We start from the raw sequence: 24,530 nt of genomic DNA, 5'->3' as shown, positions 1-24,530 counted from the left end.
TGCACTCCAGCCTGGGCAACAGAGCGAGACTCCGTCTCAAAAAAAAAAAAAAAAGAAGCCTCTCCCTCCCCCTCAAGAGCCAGAGCTCTTAGTTATACGATAAAGGCCTTTTAACCAGCAGAGGTTTGGAGATGCAGGTTAGTGCTGGGCCACACACAGGCAGGAGGAACCCAAACAGCACCCCTGTGTCTGTGGTGCTTCGCACACCCAGCCTTCACCTGAGCCTACTCCGATCACTAGGTAGCTGGCCTGTCAGCATTCCTCCTGACTCAGATCTGCCCTCCCGAACCTCATCCCCTTGTGGAGCTGACCTCCCCTCCCCCATTCTCACTCCACCTATCCAGTTCACTTAGCAGCTTGTGGACCACACCCGCTGTCTGTTCATATCCTGCCCACAGGGTGCTCATGGTGATCACACTAAGTACTGCTGTGTGTGCAGCTAGTCAAATAATCATGGTAATGATGCCTAAGATTTAGTGGGGGGCTCATCTGCTGAACACTGGGTAAAGGATTTCATCTTGAGGTAAGTGGTGCTGTTCGCAGTTTTATAAAGACCTGTAGTAAGAGTAAAGCTGCAGAACCAAGCTTGTCCCTGCTCTGGGATGCCTTCTGGGGCAGGCCAGAGGGTGCATATGGAGATGTGAGGAGCACACACTACACTATCTTCCTGCTCATTTGTGAGCTTCTTAAGACACAGACTGGACTTAGTTCACCTCTTTTTCCCACAGAACTTGGAAAATGACTTTCTTTTTTCTTTTTCTTTCTTTTCTTTCTTTCTTTTTTTTTTTTTTTCTTCTTTTTCTTTCTGTAAGATAGAGCCCCAGGCTTGGAGGCCTTGGGCTTCACCACTGCTGAAATGGCTTTCTGTGGCTAAGTAGGATTAATCCTGGAAAGGATTGTTGGCAATCCTCGAATCTTCACCAAGGGACAACAGCTCCACCTAGGGGGCTTTTGAGATTGTCACTGTCAACACTGGATCCAGGCTGTGTTGTCAAGTTACTGTCATCTAAAAGTTGCTTAGAAAAGTGATTTTTAGGTCAGATGAGGTGGTTCATGCTGTAATCCCAGCATTTTGGGAGGCCAAGGCAGGAGGATTGCTTGAGGTTAGGATTTCCAGACCAGCCTTTATGCCAGAGCAAGATACTGTCTCTAAAAAAAAATTTTATTAGTCAAGTGCAGTGGTTCACAGCTGCTGGAGAGGCTAAGGTGGGAGAGTCGCTTGAGCCAGGAGCTCAAGGCTGCAGTGAATTATAATCATCTTACTCCAGCTTGGGCGACTGAGCAAGATTCTGTCTCTAAAAACTAAAAGGAAAAAAGAAAAGTCATTTTTAGGCCAGTGCAGGTTTGCATGCACCAGTAACATTTTAGGAGTAAGTACTTACACATAAACCTGATGTTTTAAGTCTATCCTTGACATTTTTTCATTCAGCCCTTCAGGACCCCTTCTGAGACCTAAATCTATACCTCATTCCTATTTCCTGCCACAGACTCCAGAGCCATGGCCTGCTTTCTGTTTTCTCTCCAGTAGTTCCTATTATTGTCTCTGTTCCTTGGAATGATTCTCCCTGAGCCTGGCTACAGAATGTGGTGGTGTCTTCCAGCTCCCCACTTCCTTTGTGCCCTTGAGGGTGCATCATTTTAAGATTTGATTGCCAGCAACTTGAGGAAAACCATTCTGAGCACCAGTGGAAAAGATATGTGACAGCACAGAGAAGCTGCAATGCCATCAGAGTTCTTAAAGCCACCGTTCCTGAGGCTGCTCAGTCTATTACATCTTCAACCTGCTGCTTTTTTTTTCCTGTGAAGCTGGGGTTGACTTTTTCTGGTGGCCCTCTTTCCGGCCTTCAAATGTATGGGCCTCCTTGCTTTTAGGCAAGCAGTACTGGAGCTTTGTATTTTCTTTCTTTCTTTCTTTCTTTTGTTTTTTGAGATGGAGTCTCACTCTGTCGCCCAGGCTAGAGTGCAGTTGCGCTATCTTGGCTCACTGCAACCTCTGCCTCCCAGGCTCAAGCATTCACCTGCCTCAGCCTTCAGAGTAGCAGGATTACAGGTGTCTGCCACCACACCCAGCTAACTTTTGTATTTTTATTTTTATTTATTTATTTTTGAGATAGCGTCTTGCTCTGTCGCCCAGGTGGGAATGCAATGGCATGATCTCAGCTCACTGCAACCACCACTTTCCAGGCTCAGGTGATCCTCCTGCCTCAGCCTCCTGAGCAGTTGGGACTACAGGCACACACTACCATGCCTAGCTAATTTTAGTATTTTTAGTAGAGATGGGGTTTCACCATGTTGGCCAGGCTGGTCTCGAACTCCTGAACTCAAGTGAGCTGCCCACCTCGGCCTCCCAAAGTGCTGGGATTACAGGCATGAGTCACTGCGCCCGGCCTTGGAGCTGTGTATTTTCTGAAATTCTCTCAGAGGTAGATTGGGACATCAAATATGTCAATGAACCATGTCAGTAACCTATTTAATTCAAGTCACTGCTTCCTGCCTCTGATAAAGCATTATGTCTTATGCTGTCTTCTTGCTTCCAAAGTCAAGCTGTGTCAGCAAGGAAGAAGGTTGTGATGTGGCTAATGAAAGACGTGGGTCTCCATCAACCCTGAAGGTTTATTTTCCCTCATATCTCCCTCCTCCTCTTGAATGGGCCCCTTTCCTGTGTGACAGCTCTGAGGCAAGAGAATCACTTGAACCTGGGAGGCGGAGATTGCAGTGATCCGAGATCATGCCATTGCACTCCAGCCTGGGCAATAAGAGTGAAACTCCATCTCAAAAAAAAGAAAAAAGAAAAAAAAAAGGGAAGATGTGTTTTGGCCAGGCGTGGTGGCTTACGCTTGTTATCCTGGCACTTTGAGAGGCTGAGGTGGGCGAATCACCTGAGGTCAGTAGTTGGAGACCAGCCTGGCCAACATGGTGAAACGCCATCTCTACTAAAAATACAAAATGAGCCAGCCGTGGTGGCACATGCCTGTAATCCCAGCTACTTGGGAGGCTGAGGCAGGAGAATCACTTGAACCCAGGAGGCAGAGGTTGCAGTGAGCTGAGATCATGCCACTGCACTCTAGCCTGGGCAACACAGGGAGACTCCGTCTCGGAAAAAAAAAAGGTGTGTTTTGTGCTCAGTATTATGCCAAGCCAATCAGAGACACCCAAAAATAAGGTAGGAGAATCCTAACCTGAGAAGGAGAGTTTGGAAATGAATGCCAGTGGCTACGTTGATCATTGGCTCCCATATCCTTGTACTTAATCCAGCTTCTGCTCCATGGCATTTTGAATCCTCCTCTCAGGTTGATGTCAAAGTGGTAGGAAATAGTGAAGCACATGCTGTAGAGGCCCAGGGAAGTTTTGTCTGCCTTATATTTGTAAAGTGCTTTAACAAATCTTATTCAATCACTGTAAGTGCTTTAGGAGAAAGGCATTTGACGGATGACAGAGCTGACATTCTGACCTTCAGCACTGTATTCCTCAGTGGCCATGAACTTTGCCTACATGTTGTTCTCTGCTTATGTTTCTTTGCTCTTCTAAATTCACATCAGTTTCCAAAGCAATAGACAGAGCAAACTCAGGCTGAAATGAAATAACTGTGTAGAATTTTGACTAGTCACAAAGCCAGGCTCCAAGGTACCTTGCCTATTCAGTCCTTGATGGGTCAACCTCTAGGGGACAATAGTGAATATTGCTAAATCAATATAACTCTGTGCCTAAAACCTTAAATCAACATTGGGGAAAATACATAAACCTTTCTAATGAAGAAAAGCAAGCCTGTCCAATTTTTAATCTGATCAATGCCATCTCTACAGAGAATTAGTCATGAAGCCAAAATAAGAATCCCCCAGGGTCTGCTGCTGTCACCAAGATTTTAGAATCGCACTGAACTCATTTGGAATTTTCTTAGATGCAATAGTAGTAAGAAAAACAAGCTGGCACGGTGGCTCACGCCTGTAATCCCAGCACTTTGGGAGGCCAAGGCAGGAGGATTGCTGAAGCCTAGGAGTTTGAGACGAGTTTGGGCAACATAGGGAGACGCTGTCTCTACCAAAAAACATTTTTTTTTAAATTAGCCAGGTGTGGTCTCAGCTACTTGGCAGGTTGAGTAGGAGGATCACTTGAGCTCTAGAGGTCAAGGCTACCCATGAGCCGTGATTGCACCACTACACTCCAGCCTAGGTGACAGAATAAGACCTTGTCTCAAACAACAAAAGCAACCATAATAAAAAATTAAGATAGCCACTAACTTCGTACCATGCATCATGGCTCAACCCTAAGAGGTAGATAGCTGTTGTCATCATCATCTTTCAGGTGAGAAAATTACTGACACTTGGAAGAACATAACCCACCCAAATTGCCCCGTGAGCATCAGGGCCAGGATTTATCCTGGGTTTCTCTAGCCCTGATGAGTGTAAGTCTACCAGGTTACCATGGGAATGTGCACAAGAGGCCTGATTTCAATCTCAGCACCTCCACTTGCTTGTCTTGAGGGACTGTGAGCACCATTTTTGGTTTCCCTGAGCCTGTTTTCCATCTATGAGTGCATTACTACTTTGCAGGTTAAGAAGATTCTGGAGGCCGGGCGCGGTGGCTCAAGCCTGTAATCCCAGCACTTTGGGAGGCCGAGACGGGCGGATCACGAGGTCAGGAGATCGAGACCATCCTGGCTAACACAGTGAAACCCCGTCTCTACTAAAAAATACAAAAAAACTAGCCGGGCGAGGTGGCAGGCGCCTGTAGTCCCAGCTACTCGGGAGACTGAGGCAGGAGAATGGCGTAAACCCAGGAGGCGGAGCTTGCAGTGAGCTGAGATCCGGCCACTGCACTCCAGCCTGGATCACAGAGTGAGACTCCGTCTCAAAAAAAAAAAAAGAAGAAGAAGATTCTGGAGAATGTGTATAAAAGGCCTAGCAAAATATTTGACTCACTGATGGTAAATAAATGATAGTGCTACTGTTGTTTCTGGTTGTCTGAACAATTAAGCCCGTGGAGTGTCTTTCTATATAAAACAAGGAAAAATCCCAGCACTTTGGGAGGCTGAGGCAGGGGGATTGCTGGAGTTCGGGAGTTCAAGTCCTGCCTGGGCAACATGGTGAATCCCTGTCTCTACCACAAAAAGTACAAAAATTAGCCAGGCATGGTGGTGTCTGTAGTCCCAGCTACTTGTGGGGCTGAGGCAGAAGGATCGCTTGAGCCCAGGAGGTCAAGGCTGATGTTAGCCGTGTTCATGCTACTGCACTCCAGCCTGGGGGACAAAGTGAGACCTTGTCTCAAAAAATAAAAAAAAAAGAAAAAGTATAAGGGTTCCCATATTAAAGAAGCCATCTCTCCATGTTGTTTGTTTTTTTGTTTGTTTTTGTTTGTTTGTTTTTTGTTTTTTTGAGACAGAGTCTTGCTCTGTAACCCAGGCTGGACTGCAGTGGCGCGATCTCGGCTCACTGCAAGCTCTGCCTCCTGGGTTCACACCATTCTCCTTCCTCAGCCTCCTGAGTAGCTGGGACTTCAGGCGCCCGCCACCTCGCCCGGCTAATTTTTGTATTTTTAGTAGAGACAGGGTTTCACTGTATTAGCCAGGATGGTCTCAATCTCCTGATCTCACGATCCGCCCACTTCAGCCTCCAAAAGTGCTGGGATTACAGGGGTGAGCCACTGCGCCCGGCCCTGTCTTTGTTTTTTAAACTCTAATTCTGTGACTTCGGTGCCTTCCTTGTGACCAAAGTTGAGATAGTGCCCTGGACGCTCAACCAGGAATTTCAGTGGTGGAACGTCTCAAGCAGAGTTTCAGTGCATGAGCTCCTGTGACGGTTACTTCTCGCCTTCTGACAGTTACTTTACAGAACTACCCAGAGAGCTCATTCCACCTGACGCACAGAGCACCAGGCCCAAAAGGCGGGGACCTTTGCGGATAATCTTTCTTCTTAATTTTATACCTTTAGAAGTTGAGTCCCAGAGAAGTACAGCATGTGTCACACAGAGAGTTTCCAACAAAGCTGAGGTTAAGAATTTGTTTTCATTCTGTGGCTCTACCAGAACCAGCCTGAGAATGATCAAAGGTAACCTCCTTTCTTCCTCTAATTTTTTTTTTCTTTTCTTATGCCAAAAGGCTTCACCCAAAAAACTGCCTGGGTGTGCGCCAGTTTGCTGAGACAATGATGTGTGCTGTGCTGTACGACGCTGCCAATAGCTTCATCCACCAGCACTTTGTGGAGGTGTCCATGTCAGAAGAGTTCCTGGCCCTGCCCTTGGAAGACGTGCTTGAGCTGGTGTCTCGGGATGAGCTGAATGTCAAATCTGAGGAGCAGGTATGTGAGCACAGTAGCAGTCTGTGCAGGTGACATGAGGTGCTGCTCTTTATAATCATTGTTTTATTATTTATTTTTTTACAAAATTAAGATCATGACATGTATCTGGCTGTTGTATATTATGGAGCTTGTTTTACTGTATCATGCATTTTTCATGAAAACTCTCTATGTGTTTTATTTATTTTTTTGAGGCAGTACCTTGCTCTGTCACCTAGGCTGGAGTGCAGTAGCAAGATCATGGCTCACTGCAGCCTCATCCTCCCACTTCAGCCTCCTGAGTAGCTGGAACTATAGGCACATACCACCACACCCAGCTAATTTTTGTATTTTTTGTAGAGACTGGGTTTCACCATGTTGCCCAGGCTGGTCTTGAACTACTGTCCTTAAGTGATCCTCCCGCCTCAGTCTCCCAAATTGCTGGGATTATAGGCGTGAGCCACTGCACCTGGCCTCTATACATTTTAGTGTCTAAATAGCATTGTTGATTTTTATCAAACTACTCGCCTTATTCTTGCATGTTTGGGTTATTTCCAATGTTTACTATTAGAAATAATCCTGCTGTGAACCAGAAACATCAAGTATAGATAATTTTTTTGTTGTTTTTTTGAGACAGTCTCATTCTGTCACCCAAGCTGGAGTGCAGTGGCGCGATCTTGGCTCGCTGCAACCTCCATCTCCCGGGTTCAAGTAATTCTCCTGCATCAACCTCCTGAGTAGGTGGGATTACAGGCACACACCACCATGCCAGGCTAATTTTTATACTTTTAGTAAAGACGGGGTTTCACCATGTTGGCCAGGCTGGTCTCGAATTCCTGACCTCAAGTGACCCGCCCACCCCGGCCTCCCAAAATGCTGGGTTTACAGATGTGAGCCACTGTGCCTGGCCAAGTATAGATAACTTTTTGAAAGAATCTTGTTCTAAGGAAGAGCAGAACTTTGGGGCGGCTGTGGGAGGGGTTTGTGAAATCAAGAGGGATTGTTTGTTTCTTTGTTTGTTTGTTTGTTTGTTTTTGAGAAAGAGTCTTGTTCTGACGCCCAGGCAGGCTGTAGTGCAGTGGCAACAATCTCAGCTCACTGCAACCTCTCTGCCTCCCAGGTTCAAGCGATTCTCCTGCTTCAGCCTCCCAAGTAACTGGGATTACAGGTGCCCACTACCACGCCTGGCTAATTTTTATATTTTTAGTTGAGATGGGGTTTCGCCATGTTGACCAGGCTGGTCTTGAACTCTGGCCTCACATGATCCTGTCACCTTGGCCTCCCAAAGTGCTGGGATTATAGGCATGAACTATCATGCCAGGCCTTTTTTTTTTTTTTTTTTTTTGAGACAGAGTCTTACTCTGTCACCCAGGCTGGAATGCAATGGCACAATGGCACAATCTTAGCTCACTGCAGCCTCCACCTCCCAGGTTCAAGCATTTCTCCTGCCTCAGCTTCCTGAGTAGCTGGGATTACAGGTACACGCCATCATACCTGGCTAATTTTTGTATTTTTAGTAGAAACAGGGTTTCGCTATGTTGGCTGGGCTGTTCTCAAACTCCCGACCTCAGATGATCCGCCCGCCTTGGCCTCCCAAAGTGCTGGGATTACAGGTGTGAGCCACTGCGCCAGGTCCGGCAAAATTACAGCATATTTGACTGCTGGTGGGAATTTTCCAGAAGAGTGGGAAGAATTGATAATGTTGGAGAAATGGGAGAGCACTTGTTGGAATGATGTTCTGGAATAAGTGAGAACAGACAGTCTAGGACGTAAGGGTGTGCATCTTTGATAGGAGCACAAGCCATTCATATCCACAATAGCAGGAGGAAGAGCTGGGGCACACACCCAGGGACAGGGGACAGGTAGATTCTTACTGACATTCTCTTCTGATTTTCTGTTTTCTCACCTGAAAGTGAGGATGAGGGACAAATGTTAGAAATTTAAGGAGGGCCAGGAGCAGTGGCTCACGCCTATAATCCCAGCACTCTGGGAGGCCAGGGTGGGCAGATTTGTTGAGCTCAGGAGTTTGAAACCAGCCTGGGAAACATGGTGAAACCCCATCTCTACTAAAAGCACAGAAGTTAGCCAGGCATGGTCCAGCTTAAACTCCTGGCTTGTAATCCCAGCTACTTGGGCTGAGGTGGGAGGATTGCTTGAGCTGGGACGCAGAGGTTGTGGTGAGCTGAGATTGCGCCACTGTACTCCAGCCTGGGTGGTGGGGCGAGACCCTGTCTCCAAAATAAAAAAAAGAAAGAAATTTGAGGAAGGATTAAAAGGTATGATTTGTTTTCCTCTTTCCTCTAGGAAAGGGGGATGCTAGGGAGGTGAAACGGGCTTGATAGGAGCCTGAGAGAAAAGTGGACCCTGGGCTTAGCAGCATAGACACTGATTTCGAGGAAAAAGCCTCATTCCAAGAACTAGGTGTCCTGTCCCTAGCTCTTACACTAATTAATATGATGGGGCTGGGGGGCGGGGCAGCTCACATTTATTTAAGTGATAAATTTTGTAAGGGCTATAGGGCTTTAGAGGGCGATATCCTTGTGGTTGGAGCCATTAAGAAAGGCTCCTTGGAGAACATCGATCTAGAGCCAGGCCTTAAAATAGGCGAATGGGTTTAGATGAAGAGGAGGAGATGAGAGGGCATTTTAGGTGAGGGAGGACAGTGCGAACAGGAGAACCAGCCCAGCCTCGCTAGAGTACAGAGAGGGTGATGAAGGGAGTTTAGAGGGCGTAGGGGTGCAGGGGCAGCGGGAGGGGAAACAGCAATTTTGTTTTGACAGAAAGGAATAAGATGCCATTGATGATTTTTCACTCAGAAATCATAATCATAATGAAATTCAGGAAGCTGTTCTAGTAGCCTAGGAAGTAGAGAGAAATCAGGGATTTCAGAGACAAGTAGGAGAAAAGATTGATGGGCCCAAGGGACTGCTTCAGTATAGGAAGTGGAGGCATTCAGATTGCAGGCCTGGGATGTGGCCCCTGGGTGGGAGGATTTGCTGCCAGAGCATCCACTCTCATGACAGGTCTTTGAAGCTGCATTGGCCTGGGTCAGATACGACCAGGAGCAGAGGGGTCCCTACCTGCCTGAGCTGCTGTCCAATATCCGCCTGCCCCTCTGCCGGCCCCAGTTCCTTTCAGACAGAGTACAGCAGGATGACCTGGTGCGTTGCTGCCACAAATGCAGGTGAGTGAGGGTGGACCTGCACAGGACACTGCTAAAGATCTAAGCAGGGAAGAGGAGTTGGCTACCTGTTCCAGTTCTGGAAAGAAAACATTTAGAGTGGTCAGTCTAATTCATGGCACACAGATTGGTCAGCCCTCTGTCTAGAAGCTGGAAGAGCAAGTGTGAAGAGGCCGAATCTTACTCCTTGGGCAGAGAGATGTGCCATGTGGGAGCATCAAAGCAGAAAGGGCTTTCCTCTGCTGAGTTATCTGAGGATTTTCCAGCATCTTTCCCCATTGAGCTATTTATGAATGTGCAAGTATCTTTACTACCTGCCCTGACCCTATCCACACCAGCACCTCACTCATTGCTGCAAATGGGAATTCCTGGGGCTCTTTGCCCTCTTCAGTAAATATTAGTCAGTGCCGTGGGCATGGGGGGCCTCTGGCAGGTGTAAGCTTTACATCTACGATGATGGGCAAGGGGCGGATGTGTTTACCAACACATGAAACTTTTACCCAAAGTAAGTCAGTGACAACATGGCACAGCAGAGCTACTCAAACAGTTCAGAAGATGGCAGCCCTATAGGATGACTGCTGTAAAAGTAGAAGAGCAGAGAAAAATGTTCATTCTCCTCCAGATTGCTTGTCAAATTCACAACCCTGAAATATTTTTTTCTCCTTTGCCGATAAAAACTTTACGCATATTCAGCTTTCCTTCATTTTCCAAGTCCTGGTTGGGATCAGCTGGTTCAGGAGGAAGTAAGTGCTTGTCCGTGGCAGGTGGTGTGAAGGTGTGTGTCAGGACAGGGTGGAGTTGTGTCTGGAGGTAGCTATGGCCCAGTGACCAGCAGTCTCAAGGGTGCTGTTGAGGAGTTTGGACTTTATTCTGTCTGCAGTGGGTGGCCATTGAAGGGTCTTAGCTTGAACTCTAGTGTGGAAGTGGAATGGAGGGACAGGCTGGAGGCAGGGAAATGTGTCAGGAGCTGCCGCCATGCAGGTGAGTGGTGATTAATTGCAGGTTGCAAGCCACAGTGCAGTTGTGGGGATGGAGAGGAAGGGCTAGGTCTGAGTGGCAACAGGGTGCGTGCTGCTTGTCGAAACTCCCAGGTCCAGCCATTTTGGCCACCACCCTGTTTTTCTCATGCCTAATCTGTACCTGATTACACTAGCTGAGGTGGTCTCTACTTGTCTTGCCCCTTTAATTTTGAATATATCTCAGTAGCCATATATGATTTTCCCAGAAGTCACCTGGTTTCTTTGAGACCAGACCTTCCAGAAGGCTTCTCCTCCCAGGTTTCCCCTGCAGTTGGCAGTGGGGAGCCAGGCTCAGGGATGCAAACAAGGACTAAGTCAGGGGGGATACCTCCTGTTCTAGCATCTTCCACCTTATTTCAGGGACCTGGTAGATGAAGCAAAGGACTACCACCTCATGCCAGAGCGCCGGCCCCACCTGCCAGCTTTCAGAACCCGGCCACGCTGCTGCACGTCCATTGCTGGGCTTATCTACGCCGTGGGGGGCCTCAACTCAGCAGGTACCTTGCGGCTCCCCTTTATAGACCCCCATCTTGGACTTCATGGATGAGGAAGCACCAAACAAATTAGCCTGGCCCTTCTGGTTTCTCTGTTTTGTGCTGTCATCTCCCTTGCCCCTCTTGATTTTATATAATTGCTCTACAGTTAGAGCATGTCACATATTCAGGCCATTGAATCAGAATATCAGTGCTAAAGAGACCTTCTAGAAATCTTTGAGGCCTAGCCTGCTTACCTGACAAGTGAGGAAATTGAGCCCCACCGAACTTTCACTATGTTCATACAATTGTTTTCGGCAGAACAAGGACTAGAACTTGGGTGTACTGGTTCCTGAGCCAGCACTTTTGCCCTAATATCACATTGGCTATGGTATAGCATCCTGTCAGCCCTGGATAGGATACAGTCAGAGACCCAGTTCCATACCAGACTATTCACATGTGGTCATATGAATCTCTGGGGCTAGACTGAGAATGTCCCCAAGAGAAAGATTATCCAAACACACAGGCTCTACCACTGTCAGCCCCACCCCCTGTGAAACACACACATGCTTTACAGTCCGTGGGTTATTGGCAGTTTTTGAATCTAAAAGTAAGATTTTCAGAAAGCTGCATGGCCTCCCAACTTGGGAGGAGTTGGTGGGCACTCCCAGGCAGTTTTTTTTTTTTTTTTTTTTTTTATTGTTTTTAAATTTTTTGAGATGGAGTGTCACTCTTGTCACCCAGGCTGGAGTGCAGTGGTGCAATCTCGGCTCACTGCAACCTCTGCCTCCCGGGTTCAAGCAATTCTCCCGCCTTAGCCTCCTGAGTAGCTGGGACTACAGGCACATGCTATTACACCCAGCTAATTTTTGTATTTTTAGTAGAGATGGAGTTTCACCGTGTTGGCCAGGCTGGTTTTTAGTTCCTGACCTCAAGTGATCTGCCCACCTTGGCCTCCCAAAGTGCTGGGATTACAGGTGTGAGCCACCGCACCTGGCCCAGTTTTGTTTTTAATTGAATGTTAATGAGAGTTGGGTCCTAGCTGCTGCTTGTTAATCATAGGGCCTGGAACAGGTAAGTCCTCAACTCAATGCATGCTGAAGCAGCGTGCAAATGAAATGCCAAGTGCCCCATAGCAGCATACCACAGGAAGAGGGGGTTATTTATTTGATCATCACAAAAACCTGATGCAAAAGGTAGGGCTGGAATGATCATTCCTTGCTACTGTGACTATTTATTGAGCACTAAGTATATTGAACCATGTTAGGCGCTTTACCTGTTACATCATTTAATCCGTAAAGATTATCTCCATTTCATGTATGAAGCAGAGGGTGGGGACACAAAGCCCCTTGCCTCGGGTCACCCACTAGCAAATGAAAGCACTGGGGTGCATGCCCATCCCTCTGGCACGCCTCCTGCCTGGAGGAAATACCGTATCGATTCGCCTATACTTTTGACTTTAAGCAGGTGCAGTACCTGATTGAAAACTGCCCTCTCTAAAAAATAAATACCTCCTGTCTGATTCTGATTTTCCTTAAAGAATTAGGTTTGAGGTGATCATGGTCGAAATTTCTTAGTGGGCCCTTGTGCCTTGAGTAATTCTGTGGGAAGAGCTAATAGAATTGAGTCAAATGTTCCGTATAATCAATGCCCAATAGCTGTAATCTAAACAAGTGGTCTCATTTGTTTTAATTTGAGTAGCAAATTTTTATGCAGGTGATTCCCTGAATGTGGTGGAAGTGTTCGACCCCATCGCCAATCACTGGGAGAGGTGCCGTCCCATGACAACAGCCCGCAGCCGTGTTGGCGTGGCTGTGGTGAACGGGCTTCTCTATGCCATTGGAGGATATGACGGCCAGCTACGGCTGAGCACTGTGGAGGCGTACAACCCGGAGACAGACACATGGACCAGAGTGGGGAGCATGAATAGCAAGAGAAGGTATTCTGGAAGCCACGTGCAGCCCGAACATACACACTGAGCACCTGGGGAGCGCCATGCTAGACAAGCGGGGGCACACAGTAAAGTAAAATACAAGCTTTGGCCTAGGAGTTTCCTGCAGCCAGGCCAGCCACTGCCGGTACCTCCTGGGAGCAAGCCCCCATCTGCTTAAAAGTAAAATACCCGCCTTGTCCCTTGAGGAACTTGGGGAGACCAGACGTGGACATGTGGAAGTTGTGTTGTTATTTTAAGTGCCAGATAAGGACTGGAAATGTGTATTATGGAAGATTCGAGGAGGGAGAGAAACTGGACTGGAACTTCTGGAAGATTTCAGGGAAGAGGTGGGATTAAAGTTGAAACTTGAAGAATAAGGAGGATTTACCTTTATTAGTGATAAAAGGAAATCCAAGGTGTTTTTCTGTATACCTTCCTTCCCCAGGACTCCCCTCACACATGAGCTTCCACTGCCTGGGGAGAATATGAACCAAAGCAGTGTTCTTTTATTTAGGTCACACACATTCTCCTAGACAGGAGCACATAGGTATTTGCAAGGTGGGCCAAGTTGGTATGTCACTCAGTACATTCTAGCTACCTGCTCCCTCCACTTCTCTGCTTATATTGCCCGAATAAGAAGTGGGATTAGAAGACATCCTGGTGCCTGTGTTTAGCCTTCTTAATGCTGAGGTGATAACAGGTGGCATGTTTCATTATGTCAGAAACGTGATGGAGTCATCACACGTGTGGGCAGCTGAAGCCTGGTGCAGCCCAAGGAGGGGAGAGGAAAGCTGCCCAGGGCCCCCTTGCTCATTACCCAGGACAGCTCTGCATTGATCGCTTTTACACATTGAGCTTCCTTGACATATGCCTAATGTTGTTCCACATCCAGCAGCGTTCGCATGTGGATGTGAGCTGGGAGGGATCTGCCTTTGTACTGGTGAGACCAGTTCACAAAACACTGGAGTAGGTTCCTTTGGGAAGAAAAAAATACATAAGATCTGCCCCTCCCAAGAACGCATTGAGAGTCCTTTCCTACCACCATCCCCACTTTTGCTGCTTGGATACTTTGCAGCTTCCTGTGTTTGAGTGACTCATTGCTCCATGTCCCCAACCATGAGTAGCTTTTTTGCTTTGACTGCAGTCAACTGTCCTTCCTTGTGTGTATGCTCTGGACCACTTCCTTGCTTTGATGTTACTTGGTTTAGAGTGCTGTCTTGGAGGAAAGTCCTCTGGGTATTCCTTTCCTTCACTGTGGTTAATACCCTGTTATTAGTGTGGGCCCGGTTCCATTACATCCCTTTGAAATTATAGGCTCCCTTAAAGCGTTCCTAGTCACTTCTCTCCTGACATCCCACACAGCTGTCTCTCCTGCCAGTCAGTGACATCGTGCCATCTTTCCTTCCCATCTCCCCCAGTGTTCTACGCCATCCCATAGAGCTTTCTTACACTGGACTATTCCAGTCCATGCTAATCAGCATTTTCTCCTCTTCACACTCACCTTTACTACCTAGTTGATAGTTAATCTCATGCAGTTTTGTGGCACTTCTTAATTCATTTTCATATTGTTCAACACCTGTTTTGTTATGTAATTTTTATGTTTGTGTCCGTATCCAGAAGGATAGTAATCATGTCAAGTAAATTTGTGATCTTCCCACAGTACTTACCTAAGGCAAGTCCCTCTCCTCTTTTGGGCTGGTTCAGGGGGTCAGTTATCATGTCCCTTTCAGGGATCAGTTTGATTACTATGTACATTTAAAAGGTAGAAGCAAGCCAGGCGCAGTGGCTCACGCCTATAATCCCAGCACTTTGCAAGGCCACAGAGGGTGGATCACCTAAGGTGAGGAGTTTGAGAACAGCCTGGCCAACGTGGTGAAACCCTGTCTTTACTAAAAATACAAAAATTAGCCAGGCGTGGTGGCGGGTGCCTTAGCCTACTTGGGAGGCTAAGGCAGGGAGAACTGCTTAAACCGGGGAGGCAAGGGTTACAGTGAGCTAAGATCGTGCCACTGCATTCTAGCCTGGTTGACAGAATGAGCCTGTGTCTCAAAAAAAAAAAAAAGTAGCATTAAGCCTGATATGTTTTATTTTCCTGTTTGTTAGAAACCTAGATTCATTTTTAATCTTCACCAGCATCACATTTGAAAATACAGCTTGGCATTCATGCTGCATTCCTTATAAGGCTTTGTGTAGAGTGGAAGATTACATGATTACACCAGACCCGTGGGTCTTTGATATTAGGAAAACTTGGCATGTGAGGAGTTGGGTAGTTGGGCTTGTCTCATTTAAATCAGAGGCAGGCCTCTCTCTGGGCAGTCTTGAGGAGAGACCTCAGCCTCCCCAAGCTATAGCTGCCTATCTGTACAGTGATTATGGTGCTCTTTCCTTCCTTGCAGGGTGTGCTAAGGGCTGAAAATAGCAAGTGGGCCATGCACAGTGGCTCACACCTATAATCCCAGCACTTTGGGAGGCTAAGGCAGGAGGATGATTGCTAGAGCCCAGGAGTTCAAGACTAGCCTGGGCAGCATAGTGAGACCCCTGTCTATACAAAAAGAAAATTAGCTGGGCATGGTGCCATGTGCCTGTAGTCCCAGCTACTGGGGAGTCTGAAGTGGGAGAATCCCTTGAACCCAGGAGATCAGGACTACTGTGAACTATCATTGTGCCACTGCACTCCAGCCTGATGATAGAGCAAGACGTCATCTCAAAAAAAAAGAAAAAAGAAAATAGCAAATGTGGCCGGGCGTGGTGGCTCAAGCCTGTAATCCCAGCACTTTGGGAGGCCAAGACGGGCCGATCACGAGGTCAGGAGATCGAGACCATCCTGGCTAACACGGTGAAACCCCGTCTCTACTAAAAAAAAATAACACTAGCCGGGCGTGGTGGCGGGCGCCTGTAGTCCCAGCTACTCGGGAGGCTGAGGCAGGAGAATGGCGTAAACCCGGGAGGTGGAGCTTGCAGTGAGCTGAGATCCGGCCACTGCACTCCAGCCTGGGCGACAGAGCGAGACTCCGTCTCAAAAAAAAAAAACAAAATAGCAAATGTAGAGTACCTGACACATGCAGTAAATGCACAGCAAACAAGAGCTGTGGCATCAATCACTAAGATAAATTAGAGGCCATGCACATGATGAAAACAACATATGTGAATTGACTGGGAAAAAGCAGAGGTAACACAACAAACATACATTCAGTGCCTGTTACATACAGGACATCATACTTATCACTGTGAAGGTCACACAGATGAAGATGAAGTGAGGACCTTCCTGTCTTCCAGGAGGTCCTCACTTATTAAGAGGTGGCAGATAGATTGGCTGGGTGTGGTGGCTCACTCTTGTAATCCCAGCACTTTGGGAGGCCAAGACAAGGGGATAACTTGAGGACAGAAGTTTGAAACCAGCCTGGGCAACATAGCAAGACCCTGTCTCAAAAAAAAAAAAAAATTAGCTGGGTGTAGTGGTGCACACCTGTAATCCCAGCTACGTGGGAGGTTGAGGTGCAGGAAGATCGATTGGGCGCAGGAGTTCAAGGCACAGTGAGCTCTGATGGTACCACTGCACTCTAGCCTGAGTGACAGATCAAGGCTCTAATTAAAAATTACATACAAACAGAAGCGGCAGATAGATTCCTGGTAGCCTGTAATGTCAGAACATAAGTGCCTTGTGGGCTGGAACTTTGGCTTGCTTACCACTCTAAACCCCAGCTGATAAAGATCTGATGGATGAATGAATGATTGTAACAACTGCTGTAATAAGCCACTCAGGGAGCGTAGGGGCAGGAAAGAGTAATTCTTACAAAGGGGAGGAAGAGGAGAGAGGAAGTTGCGTTGGGCCTTCAAGGTAAATTCGACCTTCACATGGTGAGGTGGAAGGTGAGCATTTTAAGAAAGATTAAGGACAGAGAAGAGCGGGGAGGGGAGGCAGCCTGCGGTAGAAGGATGGGGCACAAGTAGAATGATGGGGCAGCTTCTGTCACCTCAGGTTTTTGCCTTTACTTAGTCACATACCTGAGATTTAGGTTGCAGAAAGAGGCAGTAGGTAGGTTTGTTTCTCAGTGGGCAAGAGAGGCTGCTCCAGGAAGACTACGGCTCATCTGGGATGACAGCTCTGTCTGTTTCAGTGCCATGGGGACAGTCGTGCTGGACGGGCAGATCTACGTCTGTGGGGGCTACGATGGCAACTCTTCCCTCAGCTCCGTGGAGACCTACTCACCTGAGACAGACAAGTAAGGAATCCGGCTCCCTTGGGGCAACTGGAGCTGATAAACAGAGAGTATAAAAATCAGAACTGCAGTTTTTTAAATTTAAGCTTCTTGAGGGTAGAGAGTGTCTTACCTTTTTGCCCCTATAGTACTTTGTATATACCAGATATTTAGTAACCCTTGGTTAAGTGAAAGAATGAGTAAATAAAATTTTAAAACAAATAGTCTACATAGATGCTTGGAAATAGTTATTTAATGGTCTGTACCTTTTAGCTAAATCAGCCCATTTTAATGGAAATACAGGCAAGAGGGGATAAGAAGTAGATGAACAGCATGTTCTAAAGTGGGTAGGATATGATTTGGAAAAAAAAAGTTTTTAAGTTCTGTGGTCAGATAGGCGTGGGAAATGTTGATGTCTGAACTGCCAGAGTCCTTGTCTTTCCATAAGATATATTAACATTTTAAAGGCTCTAAGAAACCTTGCAGTGAATAACTCTGTTTAACCTCGGGTTTTCAATACACACCAGTCACCATCTTGTGGGACTCATTTATGGAACACTCTTTGAAAAACATTGACAAGGTTAGCCCGAGTTTTTCATTTTAGTGTTTGAATCCTCTCATCTTATATAATAAAATATAAACAAATTAGTTGAATGAACTTATTAGGATGCCTTTAAGCTGGTATTCTGTTCACTTAACCAGTCTACTATGGATCAGACAGCAAGCTGGGTGTCTGAGATCCTTTAAAGCACCCAGTGTGGTTGGGCCATAGGTTGCATCATGATCATCCTACCCTGGAGGCCTGTGTCAGAAGCTCTTGGACACAGAGCAGAGAGAACCTTCATCTTCCCCAGGGTTGCAGGAAGGGACAGGGTAGCAGGGATGTCTTCCAAGGTGAGACCTGTCATGGATAGCCAATGGGAGGTGTTTGCTCATTATAGGCAGGGAGACAACAAGGAGCGAGGCTGCAATAAGAAAATGTTCACTGTAATCGAGAACAGCAATGATCCTCTCGTGGGCTGGAGCCCAGTGTGTGGATGGGAGACGGAGCAGGGTGGGTAGCATATGGTGTGGGGTGAAACTGAAGGGTAGATGAGGACCAAGAGGTAAAGAACCACTTGAAGAGCCGGGCACAGTGGCTCACGCCTGTAGTCCCAACACTTTGGGAGGCCGAGGCAGGAAGGTAACTTGAGCCCAGGAGTTCGAGACCAGCCTAGGCAACATAGGAAGACCCTGTCTCTACGAAAAAAAAAAAGAGAGAGAGAGAAATTAGCCAGGCATGGTGGCGTGAGCCTGTAGTCCCAGCTATTGAGAAGACTGAGGCAGGAAGATTGCTTGATTCTGGGAGGTCAAAACGGCAGTGAGCTATGATTGCACCACTGCACTCCAGCCTTGGTGTCAGAGTGAGACCCTGTCTCAAAAATAAAAAAAAATTAAAAACCACATGAAGGAACCTGGACTGTCTTAGAGGAGACAGTGAGGAGCCACTGGACGGACATGGTCCAGGTACAGGAGGAGCAATCCCTCTGGCTGGGTGGGGTTGGATGGGACTGGTGTGAAATCCAGGCTGCCTGTAAAGAGGCTGTTGCAGTGGTCCAGATGAGAGGTCAGGGTAGGGCACTGGCAGTGGGAATGGGAACAAGCACTGACTCGGAAGCAAACCAGCCAGGACTTGGGGGACCACAGGAATGTTGACGGTGAGGGAGAAGCAGCCAGAATAGCACTGAGATTTATAAGTACAGCAGCTAGAGAGCTGGTCGTCTGCTTAACGAGGCAGGGAGTGCAGGGAGGAGCAGAACTGTAAGAGAAAGAGGCCTTGTATGAGACACAATGATTTTGAGCAGCCATGGAGATGAGCAGAGAAGACGGGCTGTCGGTTTGCAGCTTGGGTGAGAGGCGGCAGCCAGGGAGAGCTGTCAGAGAGGTGGTGGGAGAGGTGATAAGAGGTGGAGAGATGGCCAGCACAATTCACCTGAACCCTGCTAGGCTATCTTGGGGGGACAAGAACCCTGAATCTCATGCTTTCCCTCCTATTTTGACTCTTTCCTGAAGGTGGACAGTGGTGACCCCGATGAGCTCAAATCGCAGTGCTGCTGGGGTTACGGTCTTTGAGGGCAGGATATATGTGTCAGGCGGCCACGATGGTTTGCAGATCTTCAGCAGTGTGAGTCTGGGCTCCCCCTGGGATAAGGGCACCTACTTCTTCTGTCTTTGAGATTTATTTTGGAAGATCATTAATTGAAAAAACTTCAGCCTTGCCGTAGCTGGATAAAGTATCATCTAGTGAGGTTTCAAGCTATCCACTGCGTCTTCTGAAATTCTGAACTTCCAGAGAATGAGCCAGTGTACACAAAAGAAGGGTGAAGGGTAGTCACATCTGCAGCCACCACATTGTTCTACTGTCTGTCGGACACTACATAGACACCACAAATCTACAAGTGTAAATTTGCAAACAGTTGTATTCTTTTGGATAATTTTTTTGAAATTTTATTTATTCTGTAAAAAAGGCTCAACAGCCATTTACTAGTCATTCCATAGTCAGTCAGTGCTGCAGTGGAAAGCCCTGGCGATTACAGGAGACCCAGCTCTCATACAGGTTCTGTCACTACCTAGCATTGCATCCTTGGGCACATCCTTTTTTTGTTTCCTTAGATGCAGACAGAAAGGGTCAGGTGAGGTGACCTCTCCCTGCCCTATACACCAAGGAGCAGGCCTGCAGCAGAGGGAATACTGGCAGAGCTCCTCATCCCCATGCCTCCCACAGCAGTTTGACATCATGGGGGCTGCTGTGCCCTGCACGGTCACTCCATGGACTGAGCTTTGTCTCTGACTGTCCTGTACCTGTGCCTCTCTCCCCACTGTAGGTGGAGCATTACAACCACCACACCGCCACCTGGCACCCTGCAGCTGGCATGCTCAACAAGCGCTGCCGGCACGGAGCCGCCTCCCTGGGGAGCAAGATGTTTGTCTGCGGGGGCTACGATGGCTCTGGCTTCCTCAGCATTGCTGAGATGTACAGCTCTGTGGCAGACCAGTGGTGCCTGATTGTCCCCATGCACACGCGCCGGAGCCGGGTCTCCCTGGTGGCCAGCTGTGGGCGCCTCTACGCTGTAGGGGGCTACGACGGACAGTCAAACCTAAGCTCAGTGGAGATGTATGACCCAGAGACGGACCGCTGGACATTCATGGCCCCCATGGCGTGCCATGAGGGAGGGGTCGGTGTGGGCTGCATCCCTCTCCTCACCATCTAAGGCAGAGGATGGGGATGTGGTGGGGCAGGGATCTGGTACAGACATAGGCGCATCCTTCCAGGAACAGTCCTTCAGGAGAGGCAGTGGACCAGAAGAGGTGGCGAAATGTGAGCTCGCCGGAGGTACAGTTTTTCCAGGTGCTTAAGCCCTCCCCTACTGTGCCACCCTTGTGACCTTCAGGCCTGGGTCATCAAGATGCACAGCATGGAAAACAAGCTCCTCTGGATCCCGCAGCTGGTGACGTGGAACTGTTTTCTGGTCCACACGAACACAGGCTCCATCCAGGCCCAGCTCCTACCCACTGCCTCTCTGTGGGCCCGCTGTTCACAGAAGGCCTTCCATCTGATGCTCCCCTTCGCCTGCTTGTTCTCCAGCCGAGTTCTGGCCACTTTGCCATGGGGAGACTGCAATGTCCAAGCCTGCTGGAAACTGGGATGTAGTTGGGGGTGAAAGGACAGACCCAAGTGTTCTTCGTGCCTGAGATGGTGTGGCCACAGCAGGGGAGGGCTGCGCACAGGTACGGTCCTTCTTCCACAGTGGGGCACCAAGGATTCTGTCCTCATTGCTGGGTAAGCAGGGAGAAGAGAAGTTTTCCCCATGTCTAATTTTGGGATTTCAGTGAGGCCTTTTCCATCTGTCCAGGAGAAGGGAAAAAAAGATACTTGAAAGAAACTGAAGGAAATTCAAACAAAAACACTTGAAAGAAACTGGAAAGAAAAATAAATTTTTTTTATGTGAACAAATTTTGCAGGAAGAAAAAAGCATAAAAGACACTAAGGGCAAATCTGTGTTGAAATGGAAAACCGTCTAACTGGAGAAGGGCGGTATCCACCCCACATTCGGATCCCAGGGTCCTGAGGCCTCGCATCAAGCTGGGGGTTCCCTCTGAGCCCCAGTGTGTGTGGAATCAGTGCACTCTTGACTGGGCCTGTAGTAAGGTGCTCATGGGGTTTGTCTTCACACCCACTGTCAGAGGACTTTTAAAATCATAAGTGTAGAGAGTTAGCTATCTGCTGAATTACTGCCACTCTTCTTGGTGGGAGCTCCTAGCTGGGGCTGGGGGCTCCAGACGCCCCTGTGATTACCTCCTACTGCCACCATGGCGCTCATTCAGATTCCCCACTCTCACTGACATTCCTTCCTTTTTTGACCAGCAGGAAACAGCAGGTCTGGCCAGATTCTCACTTGCCCATCGATCTTGTTCTTGGATGATTTCCCTCATTGTGATGCTTCTGGGGCACGTTGACCATATGCACCTCTAGAATCTAACCAGGGGCTTCCTTCTACCAGCTGTGGGCTGGCTTGGTCTGGTAACCTTGTCTGCCCTGCCATTCCACTGCTCCTCCATCCACTTGCCAATCCCAAGGGTCTGGCCTCCCTCCAGCCCTGGGCAGACTGACCAGCAAAGTGGACCTTTACATTCAAGCACAGCTGGCTTTTATGACATAACTAAAGGCTGAAAGAATTTCTTGCTGCTGCAAAGAACAGATTTTATATTTCTTCCTCTAATCTTGGCAAATGACCTTTACCTTTTGGAAAGATTTCATACTGCTTCCTCCTTCTCCCTGGATGGGACCTAACGTAGCACAGTGGGACTCAAAGAGGAGGACTTTTCTCTTACCAGTACACTGGGCAGTGGGGCTGTCCTTCAACTGCTGCTGCCAAAATTGGTTTTCTAAAGTTCTTCCAGTAGAGACTAAAAGAAGATGCAATTCCTGTAACCCAAGACTGGGCCTTAGGGCTCCAGTCTCCACCTGGTTGGTTTCCTGTCCTTTGCTGCCTGCCTGGGGTGGCCTGGAAGCCTGTTCAGAAAGGCACAATGTGGAGCCTGGGGTGTCTCCCCCACCCCAGGACCATCAGGTTTACCAGTGTGTGCAATCGCCATGTATTCAGAGGGAAGTACCTTTGTTACCTACAACTTAGGAGCTGGGCCTCTGCTACAAGCACTTGAAAATGATATTTTTATTTTTAATGTCTCAACAATCTGATATCAGATGTCATTTAACCTGGGCCTAGTGATAGAGCTCCAGCATTTCTCCCTCCTTCCTGGTTTGCCTATAGGGGTAGACTCGGAAGGTGGGTGGGGTGTGCATTTCCTGTTAGGAATGTGTCAGTGCTTGTCTTATTACAAGCCCCTTTTGTGAATTTGAAGTAGCACCAACAAGCCTGGATTGTGAAGGTATTAAGAATCAGTCTGTGGGCTACTGAGTGGGTCCTTAGGATACTGGCCCAGATTTTGCCACTGGATATGGTAGATCATTTTCCCATGGCCTGCTGCTCTTGTAGTGGCCTTCCTGAGTCCAATCCCACCTCCTGGTGTAGAATTTACACTGCTGCACCTGAGGTCAGTGTTTCAAAGTAAGATCAAGCCAGTGTTTTGATCTGGGCTCTGAGCACTAGTGAGCAAACACCAACATATTCACACTCTCCCAGTAGGTTCCTCAGTCTGATGGTGAATGGCTGTTCGTAAATGGCTGGTCTGGCTCTTTGGTATTGGAGCCTTTCCAATAGCCCCATGAAAAGAACCTTCACCCAAGGATATTGTGAAAAGGATGTAACAAGGAGATAGGGTAGACATTGTGCTCAGTGGGCCTTGGGGCCTAGCCCAGCTCTGAGCAGAGGACTGTGGCATTCACTGTCCTTGAGTGTTTCACCTTCTTGGATAACACATGGGCCTTCTCTTCTGGATTTCATCAGAGATTACAGCCAGATGGGAGCTGAAGACTAGCCTCTTGACCACAGAGGTGTGACTATGGGAATTCCTCCCAATTTATTGTTTCCCAGAAAATCTTATTTCCTTTTATTTATAGAATGCATGTCTTTTGTGTTAAGAAACCAAAGAAATAAAGAAAGAGAACACTCCTAATAGCTCTTGTCCTTCCTTGGTTTATTTCTTAGATATTAGAAGTACATCTTTTTTTTAATTGTGATTCACTGAAAAAAAATATATTGGACAAAGTGGGAATATTTCTGTGAAAATAAGGGAAAAGCCAGATGTACAGCAAAAGTAGTATTTGGAGAGATTTATTTTATGAGAGTCGCTTCTGGTGAAAAATATGCAAAGACTTTATTTGCATAATGGGACTGCATATTGGTACCTGTCCAGATCACCCCTACTCTCGGATTTCCCCTTTTCTCCATTCACTGCCCTAAAACTCCAGAGTTCCCCAATGGAATGTGGCTGCCTATTGACTGCCTGGAATCAGCACCTCCAGCTCCTTTTTTATGCTCTAGGCCAGAGGTGCTTTAACTGGTGCGCATAAAAGTCACTGGAAAATGTTTAAACCACAGATTCATTCCTAAGTCCCTTTCTAGAGACAGGTTCCCTAGGGCTGGGGTGCAGCTCATCTTTCTGGTATGAGCAAGTTTCCTTGGTGATTTTTTTGCTCTTCAGTGTGAGAACTACCATCTTCAGTTTCACTCCCTTAAATACAGCCACATTCCAGATCTGCCCTTCCAAGATGACACTCTGGTTACTGTGGTTTTGCCTGTTGGGAAACTCTTCAGTCACACTTTTCCAAAAGTCAGCTTGTGGTCAGTCTTGTCCATTGGACTCTTGGATGGCAACTTTATTTGTTTAAGTTTTTGGAAGGCCTATCACTCCTGCACACACCCCACCAGGTCATGTCTTACATATAAACACTCTGTGAGTTGAATCTCACATGGTCCTTAGTAATCCCCATGGAGCAGGTAACATTTTAGCATAAGGAAACTGCCTCAGAAGGGCTAAGTAATTGACCTGATTCCAGCTAACCAGTGGTATTGTGAGAAATTGAGACCATATCTCCACACTCACAGTCTGGTCTGCCTAAGGGCAGCAGTGTCTTCCACCTGTAGAGGGAGCAGCGTTCCTCCTAACACTATCATAGACCTTGGAAAAGCAGACTGGGCAGCAAGGGGAAGAGTGAAGAAGCAGGCGCCTTGGTGCTAAAAGAGATGGCCAGACTATCTGGGAACTCTTCCCTCTAGGAGAAAGGCCATATACTTGTAAAGTAATAGTAACCCTTTCCCGGTAACCTATGCCCCCTTGACCAGAGCCAAAGAGCCCCATAGGTGAAGAGTGGACTGCTAAGTGAAACTAGACTCATCTGCTTGACGTTCTGTTTCTTTTTTCTTTGTTTTTGTTATTTGGACTCCTTTCCCCTCGTGACCAACAGCAGACCTCACTCCACCCCAAAGTCCAGCACTGCTGCTTTTTATTGCTA

General features: G+C 47.5%; 1 protein-coding gene across 1 annotated transcript in view; it reads left to right on the top strand.

The window, feature by feature from the left end:
• The window catches only part of KLHL18 (kelch-like family member 18), a 66,534-nt gene extending 43,341 nt beyond the window's left edge, over window positions 1-23,193 (top strand). Inside the window, exons 4-11 of the mRNA XM_011939321.1 lie at window positions 3,256-3,305; window positions 6,095-6,293; window positions 9,293-9,453; window positions 10,830-10,966; window positions 12,659-12,881; window positions 16,994-17,098; window positions 19,127-19,238; window positions 19,939-23,193. Of these exons, the coding sequence (XP_011794711.1) occupies window positions 3,256-3,305; window positions 6,095-6,293; window positions 9,293-9,453; window positions 10,830-10,966; window positions 12,659-12,881; window positions 16,994-17,098; window positions 19,127-19,238; window positions 19,939-20,325 (1,374 nt within the window). The 3' untranslated portion in view covers window positions 20,326-23,193. The remainder of the gene's footprint in view (window positions 1-3,255; window positions 3,306-6,094; window positions 6,294-9,292; window positions 9,454-10,829; window positions 10,967-12,658; window positions 12,882-16,993; window positions 17,099-19,126; window positions 19,239-19,938) is intronic.
• Window positions 23,194-24,530: the final 1,337 nt, after the last annotated feature.

The sequence above is a fragment of the Colobus angolensis genome, unplaced genomic scaffold (genome assembly GCF_000951035.1).
Source record: "Colobus angolensis palliatus isolate OR3802 unplaced genomic scaffold, Cang.pa_1.0 Scaffold18, whole genome shotgun sequence".
Taxonomy (NCBI): Eukaryota; Metazoa; Chordata; class Mammalia; order Primates; family Cercopithecidae; genus Colobus; species Colobus angolensis.
This window is presented reverse-complemented; position numbering and strand designations above follow the sequence as displayed.